This window comes from Dryobates pubescens, chromosome 1, assembly GCF_014839835.1.
Source record: "Dryobates pubescens isolate bDryPub1 chromosome 1, bDryPub1.pri, whole genome shotgun sequence".
NCBI lineage: Eukaryota > Metazoa > Chordata > Aves > Piciformes > Picidae > Dryobates > Dryobates pubescens.
In genome coordinates this window covers 61,257,143-61,282,626 of record NC_071612.1, presented here as the reverse complement: position 1 = coordinate 61,282,626, position 25,484 = coordinate 61,257,143, and the positions used below count along the sequence as shown (strand labels likewise).

At 40.0% G+C, this 25,484-nt stretch overlaps 1 protein-coding gene across 1 annotated transcript in view; it reads left to right on the top strand.

The window, feature by feature from the left end:
* Positions 1-25,484, top strand: part of IARS1 (isoleucyl-tRNA synthetase 1) — a 109,878-nt gene that overhangs the window by 45,866 nt on the left and 38,528 nt on the right. The window contains exons 13-19 of the mRNA XM_054166720.1: positions 2,264-2,390; positions 5,799-5,872; positions 6,149-6,343; positions 12,585-12,671; positions 13,328-13,411; positions 18,399-18,546; positions 21,387-21,507. Coding sequence (XP_054022695.1) covers positions 2,264-2,390; positions 5,799-5,872; positions 6,149-6,343; positions 12,585-12,671; positions 13,328-13,411; positions 18,399-18,546; positions 21,387-21,507 — 836 coding nt within the window. The remainder of the gene's footprint in view (positions 1-2,263; positions 2,391-5,798; positions 5,873-6,148; positions 6,344-12,584; positions 12,672-13,327; positions 13,412-18,398; positions 18,547-21,386; positions 21,508-25,484) is intronic.

Genomic DNA, 25,484 nt, shown 5'->3' with positions numbered 1-25,484 from the left:
TCCCCTTACATAGGTGAGTCAGAAGTGTTAGAAATAATGCTAGCTGTATCTAGTGAGACTAAATAAAAGAAACAGGCTCCAGTCTTGAAGACCTGTGTGACTGGCGGGGCTGTTCTCTGCTGCAGATATCTCCTCTAGCTTGTTCCCAGCTGGAGGCTGTCTGCTGTCTGGGTAGCATCTACGGGCAGCATCTGTGTGGTGGTATGAACCAACTGGCTTAAGTAATGCTTTTTTTGAGTTATGGGCTCAAAATATGTTTGAGATACAGGCTCTTTTTATTTCATTTGATGGTTGTGTCAGTGTTATTTCTGTACCATACCTCTAGAGCCGTAAATCGTTGTTGCAGATGCGGCTCAGAGTGGATGAGGTGGTTTGTGTTTTATGTTCCACTAAAAACTGGCAGCATGGTCAGACAATTTTACCAGAAGTAGTAAATTACGTACTCTTGTAGCTCAGAGAGCGAGATCACACCACATACATTTTTGTGGTAATGTCCACTTTGGGGATAAAATTAATTTTTATGCATGTTTTGAGGCGGTAGAGTTGAAACTCTTAGCATTTTAATGTCATTGGGGGATTGTTTCAGCCTCTAGCGATGTTAAATGGAACTAATAATTTCAGCTAATCAGTGTCTAACAACTTCTGAAAAATGGAAACTAGTTTAAGAGGCATGTAAAGAGAAGTTTTCCACATTAGTGGAATGTTAGGCAAATGGTAATGATGTTTGTAGAGTTTCCACTTGTGTTTGGAGAGAGGGTCTCTTAAGGTCACCGCAAGAAGTTAATACTACTGAGTCCCACTCTAAAACAACCTGGGAAAACCTGTGTACATCTCTAGATTTCAGAGCAGAGATGCAGATGTCATGAAGTGTTAGTCACTGAGTTTGTTGAGAATTGTTTTTGTATTACACTTTTGTTTAAGGAATATCACAAAAGATAACTTTGCAGCTGAAAGTAGATCTAGAAATAACTTGTGAAGTTTGCCGTGGACCTTTGGGCTGTTATTTAGCGAGTCTTTTAAGGGTAGTTTTTAATCTGTCTGAGACAGCAGTGGCATCAAGAAGCCTTCAGATCTCCCCATGGGTAAAACTTTTAGAAGACTGTAGCTTTCATGTTCATTGGTAGATTTTTGAGGGACACTCACACTTATTTCATAAATCTCCTGCTGCTGGGCCATGCTCTACCTTAATGTCATGTGAATCTATTGCTTTAATTTTTTTCTCTAAAGGATTCTTTCATCTTTGTTACTCTTGGGGCTGATCTGTGATTAAAAATAATTCTTCTTTTAAAAAAAGAAGAATTGGTAGAGGAGCAAGAACTTCAAAAAGAGAAGGTAGAAAGGACCTTCCAAGCCTGGCTGCTCCTCCTGTAGAAATTCTAGGTCTCTAAAACCAGCTCAACCTTTGAGAAGTGCTTTTCTAGTTACAAGGGAAGACAATCCAGCAAAACTTGCCATGGTTTGCTCAGTAACTCAATTCTAGAGTTATTTGTATTGTCAGCTGCTCATTCACAGCTTCTGTGTGTCTATGTCACTGCGTATAACTATAGTTATTCTGCCGGTGAATTTCACTTGAGGTTGGTCTTTTTAAATGCATGTTTGGGCATGAAGGGAGTATATTGTTGGCATCAAACAACTGGTTCCTAATCAAACCATCTGGCCATTTGGCATATCCAGGAACCTTGCTAGGAATCAGTTTCTGGTGCTCCAAGACACTGTTTCATGTGATTAAAATTTGTCTTTAACATCTCTCAGAGCTCATTAGTGCTCGAAATAGTTTTAACCTTTTTTAGCAGGTGTTGACTTGTTTGTTTAGGGGGTTGTTTTGGTTTTAGTGAAGAGATTTAAAAGTCAAGATGATAAATAGTGTGAATTTAATTTTGTAACGTAAAGCAGTGTTAATGTTTTTATCCTTCCTTAGTCACAGTGCTCCAGTGCTGGACTGTCCTGAGGATTTTTTGCCACTGTTTTATCCTTACTGAATCTGTTTTATGTTGCACACTTTTTTTGCTGTATTGAGAGTAAAATAAACATGGTATTTTTTGCTGACAATAGCTTACTTGAAAGTCAAAAAAAAGGCAGAAGAACTACTGTTAAGTCTTTGACAGCAAGTCTATAGGCTTTGCAATGGCCAGTGCAGCAGTAGAATGTGCTCCGGTTCACACAGTGTGCCGAAATTAACTTGTTCTGTGGATGAAATCAAGTCTAAGTGTTCTTTTAAGTGGAATGTGGTGATAAAAGTATGTTTTTCCTATTTTTGGAACAGGGTTCCAGATTTTGTGAGGGAGAAGCGTTTTGGGAACTGGCTGAAAGATGCACGAGACTGGGCTATATCTAGGAACCGGTACTGGGGAACACCTATCCCTCTGTGGGTCAGTGATGATTTGGAAGAGGTGAGTAAGAAAACATGTTTCCAGTTGTATGTGGTGTTTGCTTAGTTGGGTAGGCTGTTAAATCTTTGGCTTCTGCAGTCTTAAGTTCTGTCTTCACAGTATACATATATCTGTAATAGGTGATAGCTGTATGCCTCTGTGTGTGTGCCCACACGTGCTTGCTTTGCCATAGCTTGACAACTGCAAGCAATTCTTGTTGGGTTTTTTTTGTTTGTTTGCTGTATACATATTATTCTTAATGTTCCCTGGATGAATTTGGAGTGATGGTAAATCTAATGGAAATAGCAAATGCAGAAAGAAAATGGCAAGAGAGATATATCTTACTCACTATTTTCAGTTTGGTTTTGAAGTTCTGATGCTCAGTTACTTCAAGCCAAATGAATTGCTGAAGGCATAAAAGTAAGTCCAGCATAGCAGGAGAGTGAAGATATATTTGTGGTGCTACAAATGGGAATATAGCAGCCTGTAAAAATGTGGGCCTAGTGGAATGATGGACATATATAACGGGCAAGCTAGGAATGAGTTCTTTGAAGTTGAAAGCATAATGCTAAATGAGTACAGAGGTTTAATGACTGGTATCAAAACACCAAGATTTAAATTTGAAGATAATTCTTCCTGAGTGGGTTAGGTCTTTTAGACACATAGAGTAAGCCTTTCTTGTGCTGGAAATAAGAAATGCTAATGAATGTCAGGCTGCCCATGGAAGACAAACACTGATGACAGCATCCCAAACCTTTCTTTTTATCTCCCTTGATTTGAAAAAGTTTTTCTTTTCATTTTAGATGTGCAAAACCTCCAATAGGAAAACACATGCCAGAGGATTATTTTATTGCCTTAAACTGCACTGTTGCTTGGATGGGCACCATAAAACATTTTTTAACTTCCTCTTTGTTGGAAATCTTGCTGATAGGCAGGGAGATAGTGGGGGAGGAGTGAGGGAGCTACTCCTCACAGTTACAATTTAAGTATCTCAGAAAGCCTCAGCTTTTGAATTCAGTCTGTGCTATGAGACTGTAAATCACTGGCAAACCAAGTGCTTCTATCTCTAGTATGTTAATTTATAACATTAATTCAGTATTTGTAAGTATAAACTGTCAATCTTCAAACTAAACTTGAAGTCCCTTGTTTAGTGTAACAAGTTATTTAGTTGTAGAAAAAGCTTTCACTTCAGTGCTAGAGTGTTTCAAGACTTCGTTCTACAGCTGAAAAAAACTGCGTAAAGGTTACATTACTCCCACTCCTTGCCTTTAATAATGTTTCATTTTCTCTCCAGTCTCCCCATCTTGGTATTCCTGAGTGTACAGATTTTTTTTTTTTTTTGTTAGGTTTGATGTGTTTGTTTTTAATACCAATATGACACTGAGCTTGGAAGACTGACATTTCCTTTGAAATTAACTGCAAATATTCCTCAGGGCTTGGTGTTCTGAATAATGATTGAAATACCAACATATCTATTATTTTTATCTGTGGATGTTACACATTCCTGTTTACTCTGGAGTCTTCAGTGTCATACTTCAGTAGTCAAGTATGGCTTCTGGACCATGCTAAATCTCAACTTAGAGGGTTTTTTAATATTCACTCTCTTTACACACCTGGGATATAGCTTAGAGACGAAATACCATTGGAACTGATGTGGAACCTGAGGCCAAAGTGACATCTGCTCTCATACAGAAATAATATTCACTCAATTTCCTGATTTCAGTTTTACTGCAGCCTAATGCCATGTGAGATTGCAGAGCCTCCTCTTCATCTCCTGTTCTCAGAAGAATCCTTTGTCGCATGCAATTATCCTGTGCACATTAAATCTTGGAGAAATAATAATAGTTCCTTATTTAATACAGAGTAAGGTGAATTAATTGGTATTAAAGTGAATTTTACTACATACCAATATCTGGTTTCCCACAGTTTTATTTTAGCCTTTATTTTAGTTTTATTTTAGCATAATTATCAGGTAGACATGCATAGTGGCAGTTAAAGCTTGAAGCTTGTGTTTATTGCCACATTTTTGCAGACAGTTGGTCATTCTAAGTTTTCCAATCTCAATCATTTCCTCAGTGGAGGAGCCCATCTCATGTGGATTAGAAAATAGATTTTTTTTAAATGTAGCTCACATGTTGATAAAGCAGACATAGGCTCATTTTACAGGACTTGCATACAAATATGCAGTGATGCTATGGAAAGTCTGATTGTTTCACTGCTTGTCACTCACCTAAACTCTTAGCCATCCAGTAGTTTTGGTGCACTTGGTCTTGCATACCAGACTTAGATTGAGAAAGCTCTGGCTGAGCAATCCTCATGGCTGAGGATACTTCTTTAGGTATGTTTCTAGTTGAGGCTGCATTGAGAGCCACCTTTAGCTGACTTCAGCAGTCGTTTCTGGTACTAATAACTACTCAGAAGATACTTTCTAGAAATCCCAGAATGCACTTCATTTGTTCCATGAACATTCCTTATTATTTGATTGTTATTCTCTGCAAAGGCAAACCAATAAAAGCAAACATTTGTTTAATATGAACTGTAGAACTGTGTCACAGGAACATGGAAGTCCACAAATGCTGCTGGATGGGTTTTGTCTTCCTATTTACATGGGTAATCCCAGATACTATGTTAATTTAATGTCATTAGAAGTATTTAATCTTGACCTCTGGCTTCACTTGGACTCAGTGATGCTGAAACAGGGTTGAACATGCCTCAGTCCCAGCCTACTTGTTTCAGTATTTGCTGCCTCCTGTTAAATGTTGATGTAGCTGGATTTGTAGTTGTGGCTGAAAAATAAAGTGGAGAAGGAACAAGTGACTGGTAGGGAATGTCTGCTAAAGTAGACATGGCTGTTGAAGAAATGTGTCCAAAGCAAAAGCTTTAATTTGAGAGCTCAAACCAGTTTATTCCTTGGAGAAACAAGGGGGTGAGGCCTAATGAGGAATCAGATTTGACTAGCGTCTACTTGTTGCATTGTTCTCTTGCCTTCAGATATCCAATGAAGTGCCCTCGGGGCAGAGTAGCTGCATCCTTCTGACTTGGATGGAAGCAGCCTTATTCAGTATGGTCATATCTGCCTTCCTGTGGTTGGGTTTTTCATGTGGATTTGGGGTTATTTCTTCTATGAATATGTTGTGCTGGGGGCAGTTCTGCAGATGCAGCCAATATTCAATATTGTATTGAAGTGTTCAAATGCTTTGTGCACAAAGCAACAATTAATCCCTTTATCTCCCAGAGCATAATGTGAAAGTATGTTCAAATATTAAGGTTAGCAAAGATGCATCTAAGTGTATTTTTCACCCATGCTGCTCTTTAAACCCTGTCTCCCACCAGCAGTGCTGACTGACCTACAAGTCTCCTGTCTTAGTTTTGAGGAAAAAATTTTGCTCCTGTATGTGAATGAGTAAATTTCTGATGTGTCTCTTACAGGTAGTTTGCATTGGTTCAATGGCAGAATTGGAGGAGCTGTCTGGAGTGAAAGTCACTGATCTTCATCGAGAAAGGTCAGTCATAGAGACTGTTATTAGAAAGGTTGATCAGACTGCTTTCCTTTACCCAAACCCTGTGCAGCAGATTGAGGGAAAATGAAAAAGTAGTGAGAGGACTTGTGATGAATGAAGTTTTCTTTTCTTCTGTCATGATCAGAAAAAATGCTAACCTCTTTGAAGAATCATAAAAATTAATACCAAAACTCCTACCTCTGGTACAAGCATAATGTTAACTTTTTGAGGTAATTCGTGGTTTTGTTTAGAATTTGCCCAACTTTTTCTTTCCCACAGTATTGATCACATAACCATCCCTTCACGCTGTGGCAAGGGCTTGCTGCGCCGAGTCCCTGAAGTGTTTGATTGCTGGTTCGAGAGTGGAAGCATGCCTTATGCACAAGTCCATTACCCATTTGAAAACAAGAAAGAACTTGAAGATGCTTTCCCTGCTGACTTCATTGCTGAAGGCATTGACCAGACCCGAGGATGGTAATTTTCTGCAACTTTATTGTGTGATGTTCCTGCCTTGCATCTAACGCTATTACATCTGCATAATCCTTTATTGCAAAGTAGCCTAAAGCCTGGTGTCAGAAGTGTTACAGAAAGACGATAATGTTAGCAAGCAGTCTTCCTGGCTCTTGTGGAAAACATTGTTAAGTAATAGGGCAGATATTTGGCTTGCTAAGGATCTATCTCAATCTATGAATTGTCATAGAACCTGAGTTATCCACTAGAAACAGGGTAGAAATTGAGTCAGTTGAAATGAAAGTTAATTTTTTGAGTGTTTCAAGCCCATGTATAGACTAGCAATTTCTGCTCCCTAGAGGAAATTTGAATTTAGGGTTTATAGGAGTGAGAGGAAAAAAAAATAAAATTAAGTCAAACTACATGTTCTTAGAATAGAATAGGATAGAATTAACCAGGTTGGAAGAGACCTTCGAGATCGTGTCCAACCTATCATCCGACACCACCTAATCAACTAAACCATACAACCAAGCATCCTGTCAAGCCTTGCCCTGAACACCCCCAGCGACGGCGACCCCAGAATCTTGCAGTTTATAAAGAAAGAACTTGCTAACTGTAAACTTCATTCCTCTCTGAACAGATACTTTTCAGTCACTGGTGAAAGTTTCTCTCTAATCACAGAATGTCAGGGTAATCTTAGGTATTCTCTGGGTAGTGTTCTCATATGTGCATGCATGCACTTCCATTTTGCACATTTCAAAATATTTATTTTGTGTTTGCAGTTTGAGGCTGGCTGTGAAAACTGACACATCTTTAAGGTTAATTTTTGTATTTCCCAGATTAGTACATTTGACTGCATGCAAGGAGAACTCCTGCATCCAATAACTTATTAGAACTAAATGCACTAAATTTCTCTGGATCACAGTTGACGCTTCCCTTTGCCCACTCTTCTGTTCCCCCCACAAACCAACTGACCCATCCAAATACAACATTAAGAGGTGGGCTTTTGCGTGTTGGTGAAATTGAGAGCAAGGTTTTTGCATACTCTCAAAGCCAGGATTGAGCCAGGAATCATTTGACACATGATGTTAAATTAAAATTAGGTTTTGTGTATGTAGTGAAAAGTTTCTCTGCTGTGATGCAAAAAAAATCATCTGAGGCCTCAAAACAAATGAAATTTGCAAGCTTGGGCTTTAACGAGGGACCAGTTCAGTCTCCCTTAATGAAACATGCACTCCCCCTGGCATATTAAATGTCTCAGAATATACCTAGTTAGTGCTATGCATGCTGTGTGTAATGTGTCCTCAAAGCAGTACTTCACATGGATCATAAATAGGGCAACCTGATGCATTTAGGTAAAACTCTCTTCTTGCATGTATAGTGAATTTTTATAATTTTTTTTTTCCCCCTTTAGTTTTCTCCCCCCCTCAAAGTAGTCTGCTGGCCATCTGTGTGTGTTGATCTTTAACTCTGTGTTCCCCACAACTGTATGCTACGCAGCCTATTAGCCATGGTGCTTTTGGTGTTGGCATACAAGTACTCGTGAGTAGCATGAAACCCACAGAAAGAGTTCTTCACAGAGAAAATGATTGTCTGGTGGAATGTGCTGTCCAGAGAGGTGGTGGAGTCAGAGTCCCTGGAGGTGTTAAAAAAAAAAAGATTGGATGCTACACTTGGAGCCATGATTTAGTTGTGAGGAGGTGTTAGATACTAGGTAATAGGTGGACTTGATGATCTCTGAGGTCTTTTCCGACCTGGTTGATTCTCTGATTCTGTGAAAAGGGACATCCTCATCTCATTTGCAGGTTGCTGTTTGATGCTTGTTACTCTTCAAGCAGTGCTGGATCCAACAGAGACCCCTTCTTTTCTTCATTTATTTTTTTCTTTACTGTTGCATATAGCATGTGGATACAGCACCATTAATTTGACATGTGCTAATATGGGAAATATTTAATATAAAATAGGATGTTATATGGAATCATAGAGTGGTTTGGGTCAGAAGGGGCTTCCAAAGGTGACAGAGTCCAACCCCATGTATTGAGCAGGGACATCCTCCATTAGATCAGGTTGCTGGGAGCCCCATTGACCTGACTTTGAATATCTCCAAGGATGTGTACTGATTGACAGCTGGCTGAACATGAGCCAGCAGTGTGCCCAGGTGGCCAAGAAGGCCAATGGCATCCTGGCTTGCATCAGAAATAGTGTGGCCAGCAGGAGCAGGGAAGTCATTCTGCCCCTGTACTCAGCACTGGTTAGGCCACACCCTGAGTCCTATGTCCAGTTCTGGACCTCTCAGTTTAGGAAGGACATTGAGATTCTTGAATGTGTCCAGAGAAGGCAACAAGGCTGGGGAGAGGCTTTGAGCACAAGCCCTATGAGGAGAGGCTGAAGGAGATGCGTTTGTTTAGCTTGGAGAAGAGGAGGCTCAGGGGAGACCTTATTGCTGTCTACAACTACCTGAAGGGAGGTTGTAGCCAGGAGGGGGTTGGTCTCTTCTCCCAGGCACCCAGCACCAGAACAAGAGGACACAGTGTCAAACTGTGCCAGGAGAGGTTTAGGCTCAAGGAGAGGAGAAATTTCTTCCCAGAGTTGTTAGCCATTGGAATGTGCTGCCCAGGGAGGTGGTGGAGTCCCTGGAGGTGTTCAAGAGGGGATTGGACGTGGCACTTGGTGCCATGGTTTAGTAGTCATGAGGTGTTGGGTGTCAGGTTGGACTTGATGATCCTTGAGGTCTTTTCCAACCTTACTGATTTTACGATTCTATGTGACCTAAACTACCTCCCTGGGCAACTTTTTCCAGTGTTCCACTACCCTCATAGTAAAGAACTTCCTCCTAACATCTAACCTAATCTACTCTTCTCTAATTCCAAACCATGTTCCCTCATCCTATCAGTGCTGTCCTTGGTAAGCAGTTCTCCTCCATCCGTCTTGTAGGACTACTTCAGGTACTGGAAGGCCACTATTAGGTCTCCCTGGAGCCTTATTTTCCCCAGGCTGAACAATCCCATCTCCCTCAGCTTGTCCATGTAGGAGAGGTTTCACGATAACCGATGATGAGCCTGTATTGATCATGAGCATATTGATGGTGTGCTGTATTATATTTACATAAAGCCTGGTTCATCTTGAAGTAAAGTGATAGGTTTTGTTTTTCTGGGAGAAAACCTGCTTATGGTGCAGCAGCCATGCTTTGGGGATGGGGGGAGGCTTTGCTTCAGTTTGAGCCTCCACATTTGTGTACTGTAGGCACAGTGCAAATGAAGACTTTTCACACGACAGTCTGGAGTAGGTTGCTTTTCGGTTTTAACGTCAGTATGAGTTACTGTAAGTCTTCACCATATCCAAGTCTGTTTAATCTGGTGGTGGGTGGAGAATCAAAACACTTGCCTTGTTACATGATGCTGATACCGTTCCCACAGTGCTCATGGTCTCTTAACAAGCTGGTGCTTTGGTAACAGCTGGTGTTCTGTGGTCTGTACAGGAGCACTTCTGTTTGTTAAAGGAAGGAAGGAATGAAGATGTGAGGTGCTGGCTGTTTTTGGTAAAAGGTAGAGCTGTCTAAGGCTGCTCTTAAGAAGAGGTTCTCTTTCAGACTTGCTTACCTTTTCCTAAGTCTTGGGGAATATGAGGTTATTTTGAAGAGAAGACTTCTGTCTTTCTGGTAGTATGACAGCACTGTATCAAATAGGCTTAAACAACAAACTGGTGAGTTCTGAAGTGTGAGGAGCATAGCATGTGATCTTTATTTGAAGAAGTCTATGTAAAATGTTAAGATTCAGAATGAAGATTGGTTTTCTGTCAGGTCAGAGACTGCAGCTGACATGAAGTGGGAATAGGTAGGTGGTGAAAAACTCAGTGGGTGGAGTATAGTGGCTTCTGTTTGACACAGCAGAGAAAGGGAGAAAGTCAAAGGAGACAAGGGGAAAATTAATCTGACCAAGGTGATGAGCTGGGAGTGTGAGCTTTTCGATTACTTTCTGCATAGATGTGAGAAACATCTTGATTATATTTGTTAAGGCTAGAGGAAAAACTTACAGTAGTTGAGTTGCAAGCCTGGCAGTTGGACAGATTGTTAGGAAAGGTTTTGGCTCTGATTGTACACAGGGAGATGCAATAAGATTTATAGTCATGGTCAGAATGTGGTGGCCAACAGGGAATTCACAGTTGAATGTTTTTGGCATGAACCACAAGATTATGAATTTACCCACAAACCCACAGTTATTCAAGAATGGAGAAAATAGGGAGGGTGGTGTTAAGGGGTTTTCTGCTATTTGTTTTAGCTGAGAGCTCTGTGTATCTACAAGCACATAACTAGAAGTAGGCTGAGATAGGGTGAATGGAATATTAAATCCTCTGAAATGGGGGAATTTCAAAAACAAATGTATCTGAGGACATGGTGTTTCAAAAATAAAGTCCAGAGAGGCACCACTTTGAAATACTCAGGGGGAATGAGGTAAATGATGCTTCTATTTTTCTTTAAAGGATAATCCAAGAAAGAGTAAGAGCTAGATAAGAATGATATGTAAACCAGGGGATCACAGGATCTCAAAGACAGCCTTGTTGTCAAGTAAGGTACCTCATTACTGAGGCTTATAGGGTTGGAAAGTGTAAATAACATGAAGTTGGTGGAAAGTTCTTGAATGTATTTTTTTTTTCAGTGTCCCCAGCCTGCCTGTAGAATTTTCCTAATACAAACAGTATTTAAATTTCTTCTGGTTGGTTCTGCTCTGTTCTTTCTAATTGCAAATGCATTTACTCTTAATATGAGAATTTGTGACCAGTTTGGATGAAGTGCTGAGTGGTTGTCAATGAGGTACCTTCATACTAACCACCAAAGAAGTGCTGTTGTGTTTGTAATGATCATCTGTCAGTGTTGTAAGCTTGAGGTGTCAGTCCTCTGAGTTAAATGCTCAGATGTTTGTGTTGAGGGCTTTTCTTAAGGTTAATAATGAAGATTTTGAGTGCATGTAATGGGATTTTCAGTGCATGTGTTCATGTGCAGGTGGAGGAGTGTTGGTTAAAATTCATGACATCACAGTGTAATTTAATAAATAGAATTTGTATCCTGTAGTGTCAGGTGAGGTGATTTTGAGAGTTAAAAGACATTCTCAGTCAGAAGCATGAAAGCTGTCACGTAAGCCACTTGATAAATGCAGTAATTGCACACAGCAAACTTTACAGAGCCTAGGTCCCTCAAAGGTTGAAATGATTTAGCCATTTTAGGCAGCTTCTTGGTTTAAAATTACTTTGGAATATACAGATAGACTTCACCCCCCCCACACACACCCTCAAAGTGTTTCTCCACTGGCTCTTCATGCAAATGCATAGTTCTGAGGTATAACCTCCTGTGCCTTTTTCTAAATCAGTTATCTTTTTCATCATCAGCTGCCGCTTTAAGGTTGCTAAGCAGATGTCAGTGTGATACTCATTTTTAACAAGGAAAGCTGTGGCTCACCCTCCAGTTGATTTCTTAAAAATGATTAGTGGCAGTGCAGTTATAGAAGATCATATATACCACCTTTGGTGAAGGTTCTGACTCCTGAGTATGAAATCCTTGCTTCATCTGGCACCTCAGATGAAATCATGTATTTACCACAGGTACTGTGGCACCTGTGCTTGTTCCAGCGCTGGTTTCTTGAGTGTCCCGGGCAGTTTATAGAGTTCTTGTAAACACATCAAATGGAGGGAGGGGGAATCCCCTATTGCTGTTTCCTGTGGGGACCACCAACTTGCTCATATTTTTCTAGTGATGGCTGAGTGTTTTTGATCGGAGTAGGCTCTGCTCACTTTTGCTTTCGTGCTCCCAGCAGTAACTGTTGCGTTGTCTGCTAGGATGAAGCTACTAACACATATACCGGAAGTGCCAATCTGATCAGCTGTGTCCATTCTTGACTGATCCTGTGTCCAGAGGTTTGCAGTGAGCAAACGGGGAGTTTCTCTAGGGACAGAATTCCCTTTTCTGTTTTAAAGGAGAAAATGCTATCATTTTTCTCTTCACAACCTTTCTAATGCTTACTATTAAATTTTTTCAGCACTTTAAGATTAGTAGCTCAAGCTGAGTAAAGAGCATGCTGTGTTACAAGGAATAAAAAAGGGTCTACTTATATTGAGCTCTCCTTCTGCTTCTTTGCTATATAATTGTTCCATATATTTAAATGTTAATTTTGCTAGAGTAAAGCAATATAATGAAAAATTTCCTTTCTAATGAAGGACATGCAGACTTTAGCTTGCTGTATGTGGAAAGTCGTGTTTGTATTGTCTCTTTCAGGTTCTACACTTTGCTGGTGCTGTCCACTGCTCTTTTTGGAAGGCCTCCTTTCAAGAATGTAATTGTGAATGGCCTTGTTCTTGCCAGGTTAGTATGTCAGTCAGTTCTTTCCTGAACAGACTTCTAGTCAAAGAATATGTTAGTTAAGTCTCTGTGAATTGTAAATTAAATCTGAAATGGCCTTTGGAGGCGTTAAGACTTGTTAGGGAGATGCTGGTGATTCAAGAGATAAGAAGCTCCTGAGAGGGTGAGTTTCGTACATCCCAGCTGTCTATTGCATTAGGTTCTTTGCACCCCTTCCCTGTGAGAGGAGTAACAAGTCTGAATAGGAAAGAACAGGAAATATATTATACCAGTTATGCAGAGTGAAGTGGATTAGAAATGTAGTTTTAGATGTAATTTTAAACTAATTATATTTATTTCCCTTTATTTTCAAAGAAAGCTTTGCTGGTGGGCTGGAAGGGTTGATTCAAAACATGGGCATCTTCTCTCACCTTCGGTAGGAAAGACAGATCCCCTGCTTAGATATTTAACATGGGAGCCTCTGGGGTTGTGGGTTTTTGGTTTCTTTTTTGGGTTCAACAGTCACAGTGAAGTGATTTGCTAATATTTAATTATGTCTGTGCTACCTAAAATATAACAGGACAAAAAAATTAAGCTGGATGTGAAGGGCTTTTTTTTTTCCTTACCCATGTATTTCATGAGGTCTGAGGATTTATGTCTGTCTTTTGATATTTTTCTAGTGATGGCCAAAAAATGAGCAAGAGGAAGAAGAATTATCCTGACCCAATGAATATTGTAAATAGCTATGGAGCTGATGCACTAAGGTAGGATTTCTTTCATTGATGTACCATCTGATATATTGCATTTCTGGTCATAGCAGACATGTACCAGGAGGGCTCTGTGTGGTCTTTTGACAATTAACAGCAGGAAGAAAGTTAATTTTAGAAGCTTCCAGACTGCTATGGCAGCCAAATAACAGAGAGAATGGATGACTCAAAAGAGCTGGCAGTAGTTAGTGCCTGGAGTTTCTGTGCCCTTGTCTTGTCTCCCTTAAGGCTGGTAATAACCGAAGTTGATGTGCTGACTGTAGACCTTTTGTCAAAATGTGTGTGTCCAGTTTGTCCAGAATGCTTCCACTTGAGCCAGCACTGCCTATTAGTGCAGCTAATGGTCTGAGTGGACCCAGTGAAAATGTGAACAAAATCTGTGAGAACAACACTATTAGCAGTAAACTCAGTGGTTATTTTAGAGAAGGGTTGCTATAGAATGCAACTCACATCTTTTTTGTTGATGTGAGTATACAATATGTACCTCATAGCAGTGAGGTAAACCAGAAGAACAGAAGTGGAGCAGCCTTCTGTGTATAGAAATTGTCCTGGTCAAACAGAGATTAAACACTGCTTCATTGTGTTGTTAAAGTTTTATACTAGGTGTAAACATAATTGGGCAGCCACCTGGTACTTTGGCTAGGTACATTGTGTGTACATGAAGTGGTACCTTGAGGTACTTATTAATAAAGACACTTCAATAACTGTGAGGGAACAATACTTATGCATTCCTCAGGAGCCCTGTAATTCTTGCTCTATATGAGAAGACCTCAAACCATCACCTGCAATTCTGGTGGTAGTGATTGGGCTGAAGGAAAGGTTAGTGTACTGTGGGTTTTGGCTCTTTGGGAGAGATGGGTGTTGCTTGTTCTAAACAATTTCAAAATACAGGTGTGAATTTCCTTATTACTGCAAGCTTTAGCACTTAAAAGGTGGCTGAATGTGAGCCAACAGTGTGCTGAAGTGGTCAGAAGGCAAACAGCATCCTGACCTATATCATCAACGGTGTGGCCAACCGGACCAGGGAAGAGTGATTGTGTCCCAGTACTCAGCACTGGTGAGGCTGCACCTCAAATGCTGGGTTCAGTTTTGGGCCCCTCACTATAAAAGGACATGGAGGTGCTAGAGTGTGTCCAGAGAAGGGCAACAATGCTGGTGAAGGAGACCTGGAGAAAAGGCCTTTTGAGGAGCAGCTGAGGAAATGGGTTGCTGAAAGGAAGTTGCTGTGAAGTGGGTGTTGGTCTCTTCTCCCTAGTATCAGGTGATAGAATGAGAGGAAATGGCCTCAAGATGTACCAGAGAAGGTTTAGGTTGGATATTAGGAAAAAAGTCTTTCCTGCAGGAGCAGTCAGGCATTGGAAGAGGCTGCCCAGCGAGGTGGTGGAGTCACCCTCCCTGAAGGTGTTCAAGAAACCTGTGAACATAGCACTTCGGGATGTTGTTCAGTGGCCATGGTGTTGGACTTGATCTTAGAAGTCTCTTCCAACCAAAACAATTTGATGGTTCTATGATTATCTTCTCATACCTCTTTACAATGGAGAGCAGGGTGCATGTCTTAGATTTGATCAAGATTGTTCTTTAGAAATGATGAAGGTGTTTTAGCAGGATATTGGTGTACTGGTAGCTGGAACAATAGGAGTGAAAAGGCTTGGGGTTACTCATTGGGGATGTTTTTTCACCTGTTGGGTAAAAAAACACAATCATCTGTGTGGTTTTTATATAGCAGACAAAAAAAAGTCTCAAACACCAGAAGTTACACTTCCATTATTCATGATTTTTTTGATTTCTAAAAAGCTAATTCATTTTTCTGCCTGTGTACTCATTCTTTAATGTCACTTTTATTTATACATACACCCACACAGAGAGTAAAATCATTGCAGGCTGGCTTCATTTATGGAAGGAGCTCTGCAATTCAGTTGTCTCTGCTTATTCACTGAGGTACGTGATGTGTTCTGTTTATAGAAAAAGCTACAACTGAGTTGGTTGTTTTTTTTTTCCTTGGCACTGTTTCTCTGCAGAGCTAGTTCAGCTTTTGCAGTACATATATACACATATATGTGTATATATATTATTTTTTCAGCTGCAGCTTTGAAGTATTGTTGGAGGTAGCTTGATAAAAAAGCTTGATAAAAAGATCAGCAGAAATGGAGATTCAATGGAATTGAAAGGGCAAACAAATGTAACCACAGTGCAGTAAATATAGCAACTCATCTTTAGGCATCATGAAACTTGAATCCTGTGAGAATTGTGCAAAATGGTTGTATTTCAATATTCTTAAGATCTATTACTGGGGTTAAATAGCTGGTAAAGTTGGAGTATGTCAGAAAGAAAATTTGTTTGTCACAGAATTTACAAGCCCTTTGTTTTCATGTATCCTGAGGTAAGTTAGAAGTGATGTGTTACCTTCCCCTCTCAATCTGTTCATAAAATGCAGAAGCAATAACACAGTGGCCCAGACTACTGTTTGAAAGAGATGAAAAAGAGGGTATTTTATTGTTTCTCATACATTGCCAGAAAAGTTGCCTTCATTTGAGGAAGGTTTTGTTTTCTGCTGTTAAGTGTAACTAAACTGATAGAACTCTTCCTTTATTGCTGTATTTCTCTTTGCATTGGAATAATTCAGGAAATTGCTCTTTTGATATTTACAGATTGTAAGGCAGTGTTTTAAATGTTTTAATGGTTTAAAAAAAACACAAAGCAAATAAACCAAACCAGCAACAGCAAAACCAAAACACACAGTGCCCTCCACCCCCCAACAAACCAACCAACCAGCCAAAAAAACCCAACCAAATAAGCCCCTAGAAAAAACCCAAACAAACCAACCCAAAATTGTAGTCTTGGGAAGCTGCATTATCTTCAATCTCTCCTGCTAAATGCTATTTTAAGGAGATGCAAAGGAACAATTTAGCAGATCCTTCATAGTTCTGACTAGTTTGCATTGCTGCCTCTTCACAGGTAAAGCAGTGGAGGCAACAAGTGGTTGTTACTCTAGTTAAGTCCCAAACTGGTAAAAGGCCTGGAGCACAGTGGTTTACCCTGGGGCCAGTCTAGTGCTCATATTTGGAGCAAAGTTATATTTGTCTTCTGAAATAAATAATGAATTGTAAGGACTGAATAATTGTGATGGCAGGTTTGGTTTAAATATGTACATGTAAACATACTAGTTAATTCATAAATAAGTATGTATTCATAAATATAGTCCAGAGGAGGGCCATGAAAATGATCAGGGGGCTGGGATACCTCTCCTACAAGGACAGGCTGGGGTTGTTCAGCCTGGAGAAGAGAAGGCCCTGGGGAGACCTAATAGCATCCTTCCAGTACCCAAAGGGGGCCTAGAAGAAAGGTACAGAGGGACTGTTTACAAAGACCTGCAGTGATGGGATTAGGGGCAGTGGTTTTATGTTAGAGAAGGGTAGATTTAGTTTGAATGTTGGGAAGAAGCTCTTTACCATGAGGGTGGTGGAACACTGGAACAGGTTGCCTAGGGAGGTAATTTAGGCTGCATCCTTGGAGATACTCAAGGTGAGCCTTGACAAGGCTCTGAGAAACCTTATCTAGTGGAGCATGTTCCTGCTCACTGCAGGGGGCTGGACTAGATGACCTTTGGAGGTCCCTTCTGACCCAAATCATTCTATGTACTTCAAAAGATTTACTAGTTCATTATCATACCTAATTGTTCTATACTTCTGTAAACTTACATTTTTTAATTGAGGTAACATATTTAAAAACTCCTTTGTTGGTTTTCATTATAGTACTGAAAATGCCTGGGTTTGTGCTGCATTACTGTCTGTTTACTCTGGAAGCTCTATTTTTATGTATTCATTTTTATGCAAGAAGCCATCTCCTAAAGAATTTATGGTCTGGTATTGTTGAATGTGCTGTGTCAAACCCCATTAAGATTTTAAAGCCTCCTAAAGGAAGTGCCTGTAAAAATACATTAGTTTAGAATCATGATTTTAAAAGTGGATAAGATGTGACAAAATGAGTTAATAAATTTCTACTGAGTTTCTACTGCCACTATCTTTAAAATAATAAGCAGGATTGGTTTGGTTTTCATATTTGTGGAATTAAATAAAGTATTTTTAAATCATGTTTGTATTCAAGTATTTTTGATACCTGAGCAAGACCTGCTTTCTTTTCCAGTTAACTTGAGTTTGTCTCTGTAGACAGAATATTTGTCTAGGGAGGAATGTGGAATAAAGTCTACAGATGATTGATTTAATTTTTTGGGGGGGAAATCTAGCCTTTTTGGAAAAGCTACTAAGGAAGCTGGGGGATACTTTGGTCTCTCTGAAATGTGGAATTGTTAGCTTGAGAGAGAATGACCCTAGGAAAATCTTATTAGAGTGTGGATTTCATGTATGGATGGAGCTGCTCGGTTGATGTGGGCATGACTCTGTGAGGTACTGTTTCTGATGCAAGTAGTCAGCATCACCTGAATGCTCTCTGCCCTTCCAGAGCTGTTTTCTGGAGCTGAAGCACATTTGTATTGGTAGGAGGTATATCCTTTGTCCTCCTTTGGGGCTGTCTTTCTTGGAAATATTAATTTGTTGTATTTTTAAGCTTTTTATAATTGAGGAGATGAACTGGATTGAGTGGAAAGGTACTGCATCATTGTTAAGGAATTCAAAAGATCACCAAAACAGTAGGTGCTGTTCTACAGATGGACAGAAATTCCATGCATCCACTGCATGTTTTATACTGTGATAGCATCTGAGCATGTGCTACCACTTCAGTTAAATTCTGTAGTAAAACAGAAAAATCAAATTCCATATGCAGCACCAGAATCCTGTAGCACTAGGAGGTAAATTTTCACATGTTTGGTGTGTTGCATGCTTACATGCTTTGGGTTCTTAGTGTGCAGCTGCTCCCTTGGGCATCTTCTTCTTGCTCTGCAGCTCTCCAGAGTTTGCTGTACATTCAAGTGCATTTCTGTCAGAATATGCAGTGTTAACCTTTTCAGTATTGTGTTCTTATTTTGCAGGTTGTACCTGATCAATTCTCCTGTGGTAAGAGCAGAAAACCTGAGATTTAAGGAGGAAGGAGTGAGGGATATACTGAAGGATGTTTTCCTGCCCTGGTACAACGCCTATCGCTTTCTGGTGCAGAATGTTCAGGTCCTGCAGCATAAGGTACAGAACTCTCAGGCATGAAAGAAAGGCAGAAGAGGCTTTGTGCTTCTTCCACTATTAGAGTGGTTGGAAGAGAGTCATCTGATCTTTACCTCTCTGTTCAAAGCAGGGCTGACTTCAGAGTTAGATCAGGTTGCATATACTTGCTATTAATTTGTTTGCTATTTGTACCCTGGTTTAGAAAGCTGTAATCACCCTGCATCTTTCCCTTCTTGACTAAGCTTACTATTGCATGGCAAGGAGAAGTGGAAGGTAGGAGACTGTCAAGACGTAATAACTGTCATTTCTCAGATTAGGTGCTCCTTGCCCTTTAATTTCAGATAGAATAGAATAAACCAGGTTGGAAGAGACCTTCAAGATAAATGTCATGGTCTTGCATTCATACTCTTGAAATGAGAGAACAAGTTAGGGAGTTGGAGTTTGGGAGGTTAATACATGCTAAGCAATTACCTGTTGCTATTCTTCTTGCTGGGAATATGAGTTGAAAGCTGGTGTGCTTAAGGACATCTTTCTGAAATGTCCATCCTAAGCCTTGTTTTTTATCTAATACTTGTCTTGCTTGTGTTTGTGAGTAGCTTGGAGGCAGTAGGTGTCAGTAACACTGCTTTGAGTGCTGCTGCTGCCTTTTCATTGCTGTTAGCCCAAGTCATGTAGTCAGGCATGGCTGCATCACAGGTAGGATGCTTTTAGAGGATGGCATCTGGGCTGCAAGTTTCTCTGCACTGAGACCATTGTTAGCAGCATACAGATTTAACTCAAATAGAACTGCAAATATGTAATGAAAAGAAAGTTATTTTCAGTAGTGGCTGGTGTGACAATTTCTTGAGCTAACTCATTTACTGTAACTTTAATTATGAATCTGCATAAAAATGTTTAACTTGGGAATACTTGATGCTGAATACATTAGCCACAGTAAGAAGATTGCCTTCTCTAACATGACAGTTCATTTTTGACAAAGTCAAATTTAAATATGACTTGGGAGTGAAAAAAAAAAAGGAAGAACTGGAATGGAAAGAAAGGTGAATCATCATGGAAACAATAATGCTTTAGACTTGTGTGTTATGTTTGAAGTCTATTAAAAAATGCTGGATGAGTGACATGAGTTTCTACACATAGAGAACACAAGAACTAAATTTCTTATAGTAATTTTTCATTTAAATTTAAGATTTGTCTGTATTATATAGTTTCTGTTGAAACCAATTTCAGTCTTATCTGTGATTAATGACAGAAGGTTACCAGTTGTTAGTGCAAGCTTCTGTGGGAGAGTGAGAACTAAGAGGAAAATGTTTAAGCCTTGTACTACACAGTGGTGGCCTGATCACCGTGGAGAGCTGCCATTTGAAGCAATATGGGGCAGCTGACTTCAAAAAATAGTATGGTAAATAGCTGACTTAAATAAATGGTTTTATCTTTTAAACAACCTCTTTTGGGAAGAAAGTTTGGTAGCATCAGGTCCTAATATTGAACACCCATTTGCTTAGGATCCCTAGAGAGCATTTGTCAGACAAACTACACATTGCCCCAAAAAATGTACTTCAGCTTTTCCTGTTTGACCTTTGAATTACCTGCAGCATGCTTTGCAGCTTTTTGCTGTGATCCCATTAAATCCTGCAAGATCAGCCAAACTGGGGGTGGAAGACCCCAGTGGAAAATCCAGGTGCTTAAGCAGATAATTTTGGTAATTCAGCAGATGTAATTTTTCTTTTGAAATAGATAGTGAAACTACTCCTGTGCACCTTATTAGGCAAAAGAATGTGCTCTTGGAGGTGATAGTGCTCAAATTAGATTTCATACACAGGCTTAAACAACTTTTTCTTTGTGCTCTGCCTCCTGCGAGAGAGAAACTACAATCCCAGTGAAGTCTAATAATAATTTTATGCTTGCTGTAATTACCACAGTCATTGCAGTTGGTTAAATGATTGCTGACTCCACGCTGGGATTGCTGCACTTGTGGGTGTGCAGAAGCATTTCTTTCCCCAAAATCTTCTCCTTTATACTATGTAATTGGATTCACAATTACTGGGTTTAATAATCCAAACAGATTTTTTTCGTTGGGACTCTTGAGGGAAGGGAAAGTCTTAAGACTCCTAAACCCAGATGCTAAATCTGGGAAAAAAACTGAACAACCAAATACTCAGTTTTAAACCAATCATAAGAACATTTACATAGACAAGAGTCAGATGGTAGACACCAACAAGTGGTCTTGCTTGCAGTGCTTACAGAATAAGCAGTGTTATGAAGTTTCTCCGGTGGGTGCAAACATCAGTATTCTTCTGGGAAGTGACAAAATGTGTTGTGGACACCCACAAATTCCACAGTCTGTTTTCTTAGCTTGTTCTCCTGTGTTTTAATCTGTTGAAATTATCACATGCTCATAAAAAAATAATTACACTGTTTATATTCCCTTTCCCCAAACAAAATGCATCTTCAGTGTACATTTCTTGTAAATGCCTCAGATCTCCTCAATGGAGTTCTGTAGATTCCGGAGTCCCGCCTCGTGTCTGGAAGCGATGACTTGTGCTGCAAACAGGGAAGGAACAACTGCATACCCTCGTGTGCTGTTTTAACTTTTTATCTACTTTAACAGTTGCAAATAACTGGCCTGCTTTATAGTTGCAGGTATGGTGTGGTGAAATCCACAGCAGTGGGAGCCAGGTTTTCCTTAGCTATTTAGTTCTCTTACATCCACGCTTCTGGAATCTAATGTTCTCTCTTAGGAAACCAGCGTAACGCAATGAAGGTGACAGAATGTTAGTGGCTGACAGGTGGTTTGATACAGAGGTTTGAGTATATACCCTCATGACTTGAAAATGTGTTTTGTGTTTTTATGTTGATGATAGGATGAGGGAAGAGAATTTCTTTACAATGAGAACACAGTTAAGGAGAGCAATAACATCATGGATAAATGGATTCTTTCTTTCACCCAATCACTCATTCAGTTCTTCAAAGCTGAAATGGCAGGTATGCACATGTCTGGTGGGGTGTGTGTCTGGGTGTTTCATTGTTCATTAGGCAACTGGCCATTTCATCCAGAGATTTCCAGATTCCACCCGAGACTTGCAATCCAGATAAAAGTAAGGAAATCCGTAACCAGCTGCCATAACACGTGGAATGCTGCTTTCACGAGTGTTAATACAGGTTTTGGTATGACTGTTCATGAGATTTCAAAAGGTGATGAGGCTTTTTTGTCATGGCTAGTCCTCTGAGCTCAGTGACATGGTTCATTGCTGTAACAACATCCGCAGTGCTGGATCGATTAATGATATTCCAGTAGTAACTGAAAGAGTGCAGTGAAAAGGAAGCCAAGTAGAATTTGGGCAGGCTGGGGGAAAAAGGGATAAAATGGGCAATGTTCAAGTCAGCTAAATAAGGTAATTTTGACAGATACATGAGCATGGGGAACAAATTGTCCTCTGCAGGGTTTCATGAAAGAGTTGCTTTGTAATCACACTGGGAGTGTGTGGCAGGACAGAATAGCATTGGGCTATTGCTTAGTTCTGAGAGGATACTCTCCTGTTTTTTCTAGCTGCATGTTGTCTCTTTCATCATCCCATACCTCTCAATGCTCACATTATGTTAAGACAGCATTAATTGCAAGAAGGTGCTGCACGAACCCCCTGATGTAGCTGATGTGATTCACAAAGCTTTCAAACTTGTAGATAGACTCATGGTGGGATTTGAAGAGGTTTTGCTGTCTTTAAAGGCACTAGATAGCTAGATATGGAAAGAAGGTGAATTTTGGCATTGCAGTGCCTGTTTACTTATAAACAGCACTCCCCCCCCCCCCCGCCTGTGATCTTAAGTTACCCTCACAGATTTGTACAAGCATTCTGCAGTTGTGCTTGGCCTAGGGGCAGGAAGGCATTAGTGGGGTAATAGGAAATGGATAAGCACTTAATGCCAGATTTGAGTTTGAGGACTTAAGGCAGTTCTCTGCTTCAGTCCTCCTCTGCATTGCCCCCTCTTAGACTGAGGTGATGTTCACTCTCAGCAAGACTGACAGTGAGTTAATCTTTCTACAGTAGATGAAGCAGGTCATTTTGGTAGTAACATTCAGGTGAAGTCATCTAAGAACATTTCATTAAAGGAAGAAAGAATCCACAAGCTACCAAAATCAGGGATATGATAAAAGCTGTCTGTTGTGGCTTCTTCCAAGAAGTTTTGTCCATGAAATTTGGTGTGAGTGTTGAATTTCACATGTAGCCAAGCAGAAAAATGCGGAGCCTTTATGTGCTGCATATAAAGAGGAAAAGACTTTGAGGGGGAGTGGAAGATTCAGTTATGAATGTGCACCTGGAATCTTCGATTAGTGCGTGGTATAAGTAAAGCAAGGGGTTAGAAACTTGAGTTCTCTGCTCTGGATTTCCAAGAGGAAGATGAAGCTAATAAAAGGGGATGTGTCAGCTGATCTCTTTACAAAGATTCTTCCGAGCAGGAGGAGAAAACTCCTGTTGGAAAATGATAGCGCAGAGACTTTCAAGGTGGTAGTGTTGGTTTCAAATGCTGTTGTCTAGTGTCAAGAGAACATGATGTGCTCATCAAACAAATGACACAGCTCATTTGGAAGTGATTAATAAACATGACTTTTTCCATTTATTTTTCTGCCTGAAGTCTGAATTCCATCAGACAGATATTAACGAGATGCAGTAATTTTGTCTAGCTGCAACATGATGCTCTTTGGCTAATCCTTTTTAAAAATCTAGTTTGGGATTAATTTCTGTAATAGGTTTTGGTAAAGATTTTCTTTGTGGATTGAAGTAGGAAGAATGTCAGGAGGGTGAAAGGGAAGACAATAATGGTGACTGCTAACCTCAAATGTTAGCTAAAGGAGCTAAATCCACCACACAAGCTTCTTGAAAAGAGTAATGGAAAAAAACCCAATAAACACAGAAGCTGTTGAAGGTGTGGCATGATGTGAGCAAAATAAGTGATTGCATTTGTCAACTACTTGCACACAACTTTTGTTACCTGCAGGATGTGTTTAAAAAAAAAAAAAATAGACTCTGCTATGTCTAAAATACATCAGAGGCAGTGGTGCAGAGGTGATGCTTGGGCACTATCTGTCAAAGAAACGGCTGAGTCTGTGCTGGAACGTGCTGTTCCTGCAACTGTGGGTGTCATTTGGTGTGAGAACATACAACCTTGAAACTCTAAATGGCAAGGAGACACCACTAACCAGAAAAATGTTGCCCTGGAGCTTAGCTTCTTCCATTTAATAAGGTGTGTTTTATGGCAGAGCTAAATTTTACATGGATTGCCTGCCTCTAGAAAAATGTTTCCATTAAGTAAAACTTGTAATTCTGCCCCAGTTTCTACTAGCAGCTTGAACAGCCAGCAGTATTTCAGCCTCAATGGAGCCCCTGTCAGGTCAGTATTGACCTCACTTCAACAGACTGAGGATGGCAAGGAGAATGTGTCTGTGTGCATTCCAACTTAGCTTTAGAGAGCCTAGAAAAGCTTCAGAAAGGTAGATCTGCTTATCCTGCCATGGGGAGACTTTTAACCTCTTACAATGGATGTAACTGGAGAAAAGGAGACAACATGCATCAGGGAGCCGTGTCATTTCCATTAGTCATGGACAATTGGCAAAAGTAAAATGTGTTTGTAAGAGGGCTTTGGCTTTTGGGTGCTCTCTGGTTTAATAGGTACCCAGAATGGAGCAGCAGGCATGCTGTCTTCAGAACTGCTGCAGGCTGGGTAGATGTGGGCCAGTGACCTCCTCAGCAGCAGCTGGTGTAGCTAACTTACCTTCACTTGGATGATGAATTCTTAGCTGGTGAATAATAGTAGCTTCTCCTCTAAACCTCATCTTTCCCAGTGGAAATGTCTAGGATTTGGGTCCTTTGATAAATAGGGCAGGTAGTAAGACATTGGGAATATATTATGGGAAGTAATAAGGCAAGCAGTGTGGTTTATTTGGTTTATGAACTGGGATTACAGCTGTTGAAGGGACAAATGCACGTTTCCAGGCTAACATGATTCTCTTTGTAAAGATACACTGTCCCTGAAGGGGGGTTCTCTTGAGGGTTTTTGTTTGTTTTTAACCAGTCTCCCAACTAGATAACACATAGCTAGAAGACAGCTGGGAGTTTTTTAGAAAACAAATTCCCACATAAATAATGTCTTCCCCACCATGGCATGAATCTTCTGAGCTTTTCCTTTTTAGGTTTAAATACCAGTAGCCTGCTTTTAAAATCACTTCTATTTTAGACAAGGCAGTGAAGAGAGTGGTGGAGTTTTAAAAGCAAGGTTCATTTTATTCAGTAGCTGCCTGATTAATGAAAGTGGTGCAGAATAGAGATCAAAAAGCTCTCTGCTTTTAGAGAAGTTATGTATAAGTTTTTCCATAGAAAATGGAGTCCTATTTAAGGTCCATCCCTTGTTTAAAGTCCATTTCTCATGAACAGCTGAAATCTGTTTTCCCAGTTGCATAGTGATGCTTGTGATGACCTTCTTTTATGTGTTGGCAGTCCTCCATGCTTTTAAGTTACACAGAACTTGAAAAAACAGCTATGTTTATCTTCTTACCTTGTCAGGCTTGCTGTCACTTCACATTCTTCTAGCCTACTGTGTGAGCTGGAAAAATATTAACAAATTGCAATGGATTTGGGGAGAGTTGATTGCAATAAGTGTGCCATTTCAAATCTGGCAAGCAAGCAAGAAAATGTTGGCAGTAATTAATAAAACTGTATGATTCTACAATAATTTCAGTTAAACTTCTAGTGCCTTGGCTTTATTTAAAGCATGTGCAAATCTAGGATTTGCCAAATCCTCTGTGATTAATGGTCTCTTACCCACTATCCTCTTTACGAGTCAGATAAAAGCATAAGGCTTCCATAATGCATGTTTGTGTGGGATTAGGGAAGCAATTTGGTGGTAGATGTTTGTCTTGGAGCATGAGAATTGATGACGTGCAATTTCAAACGATGGCTTTACCA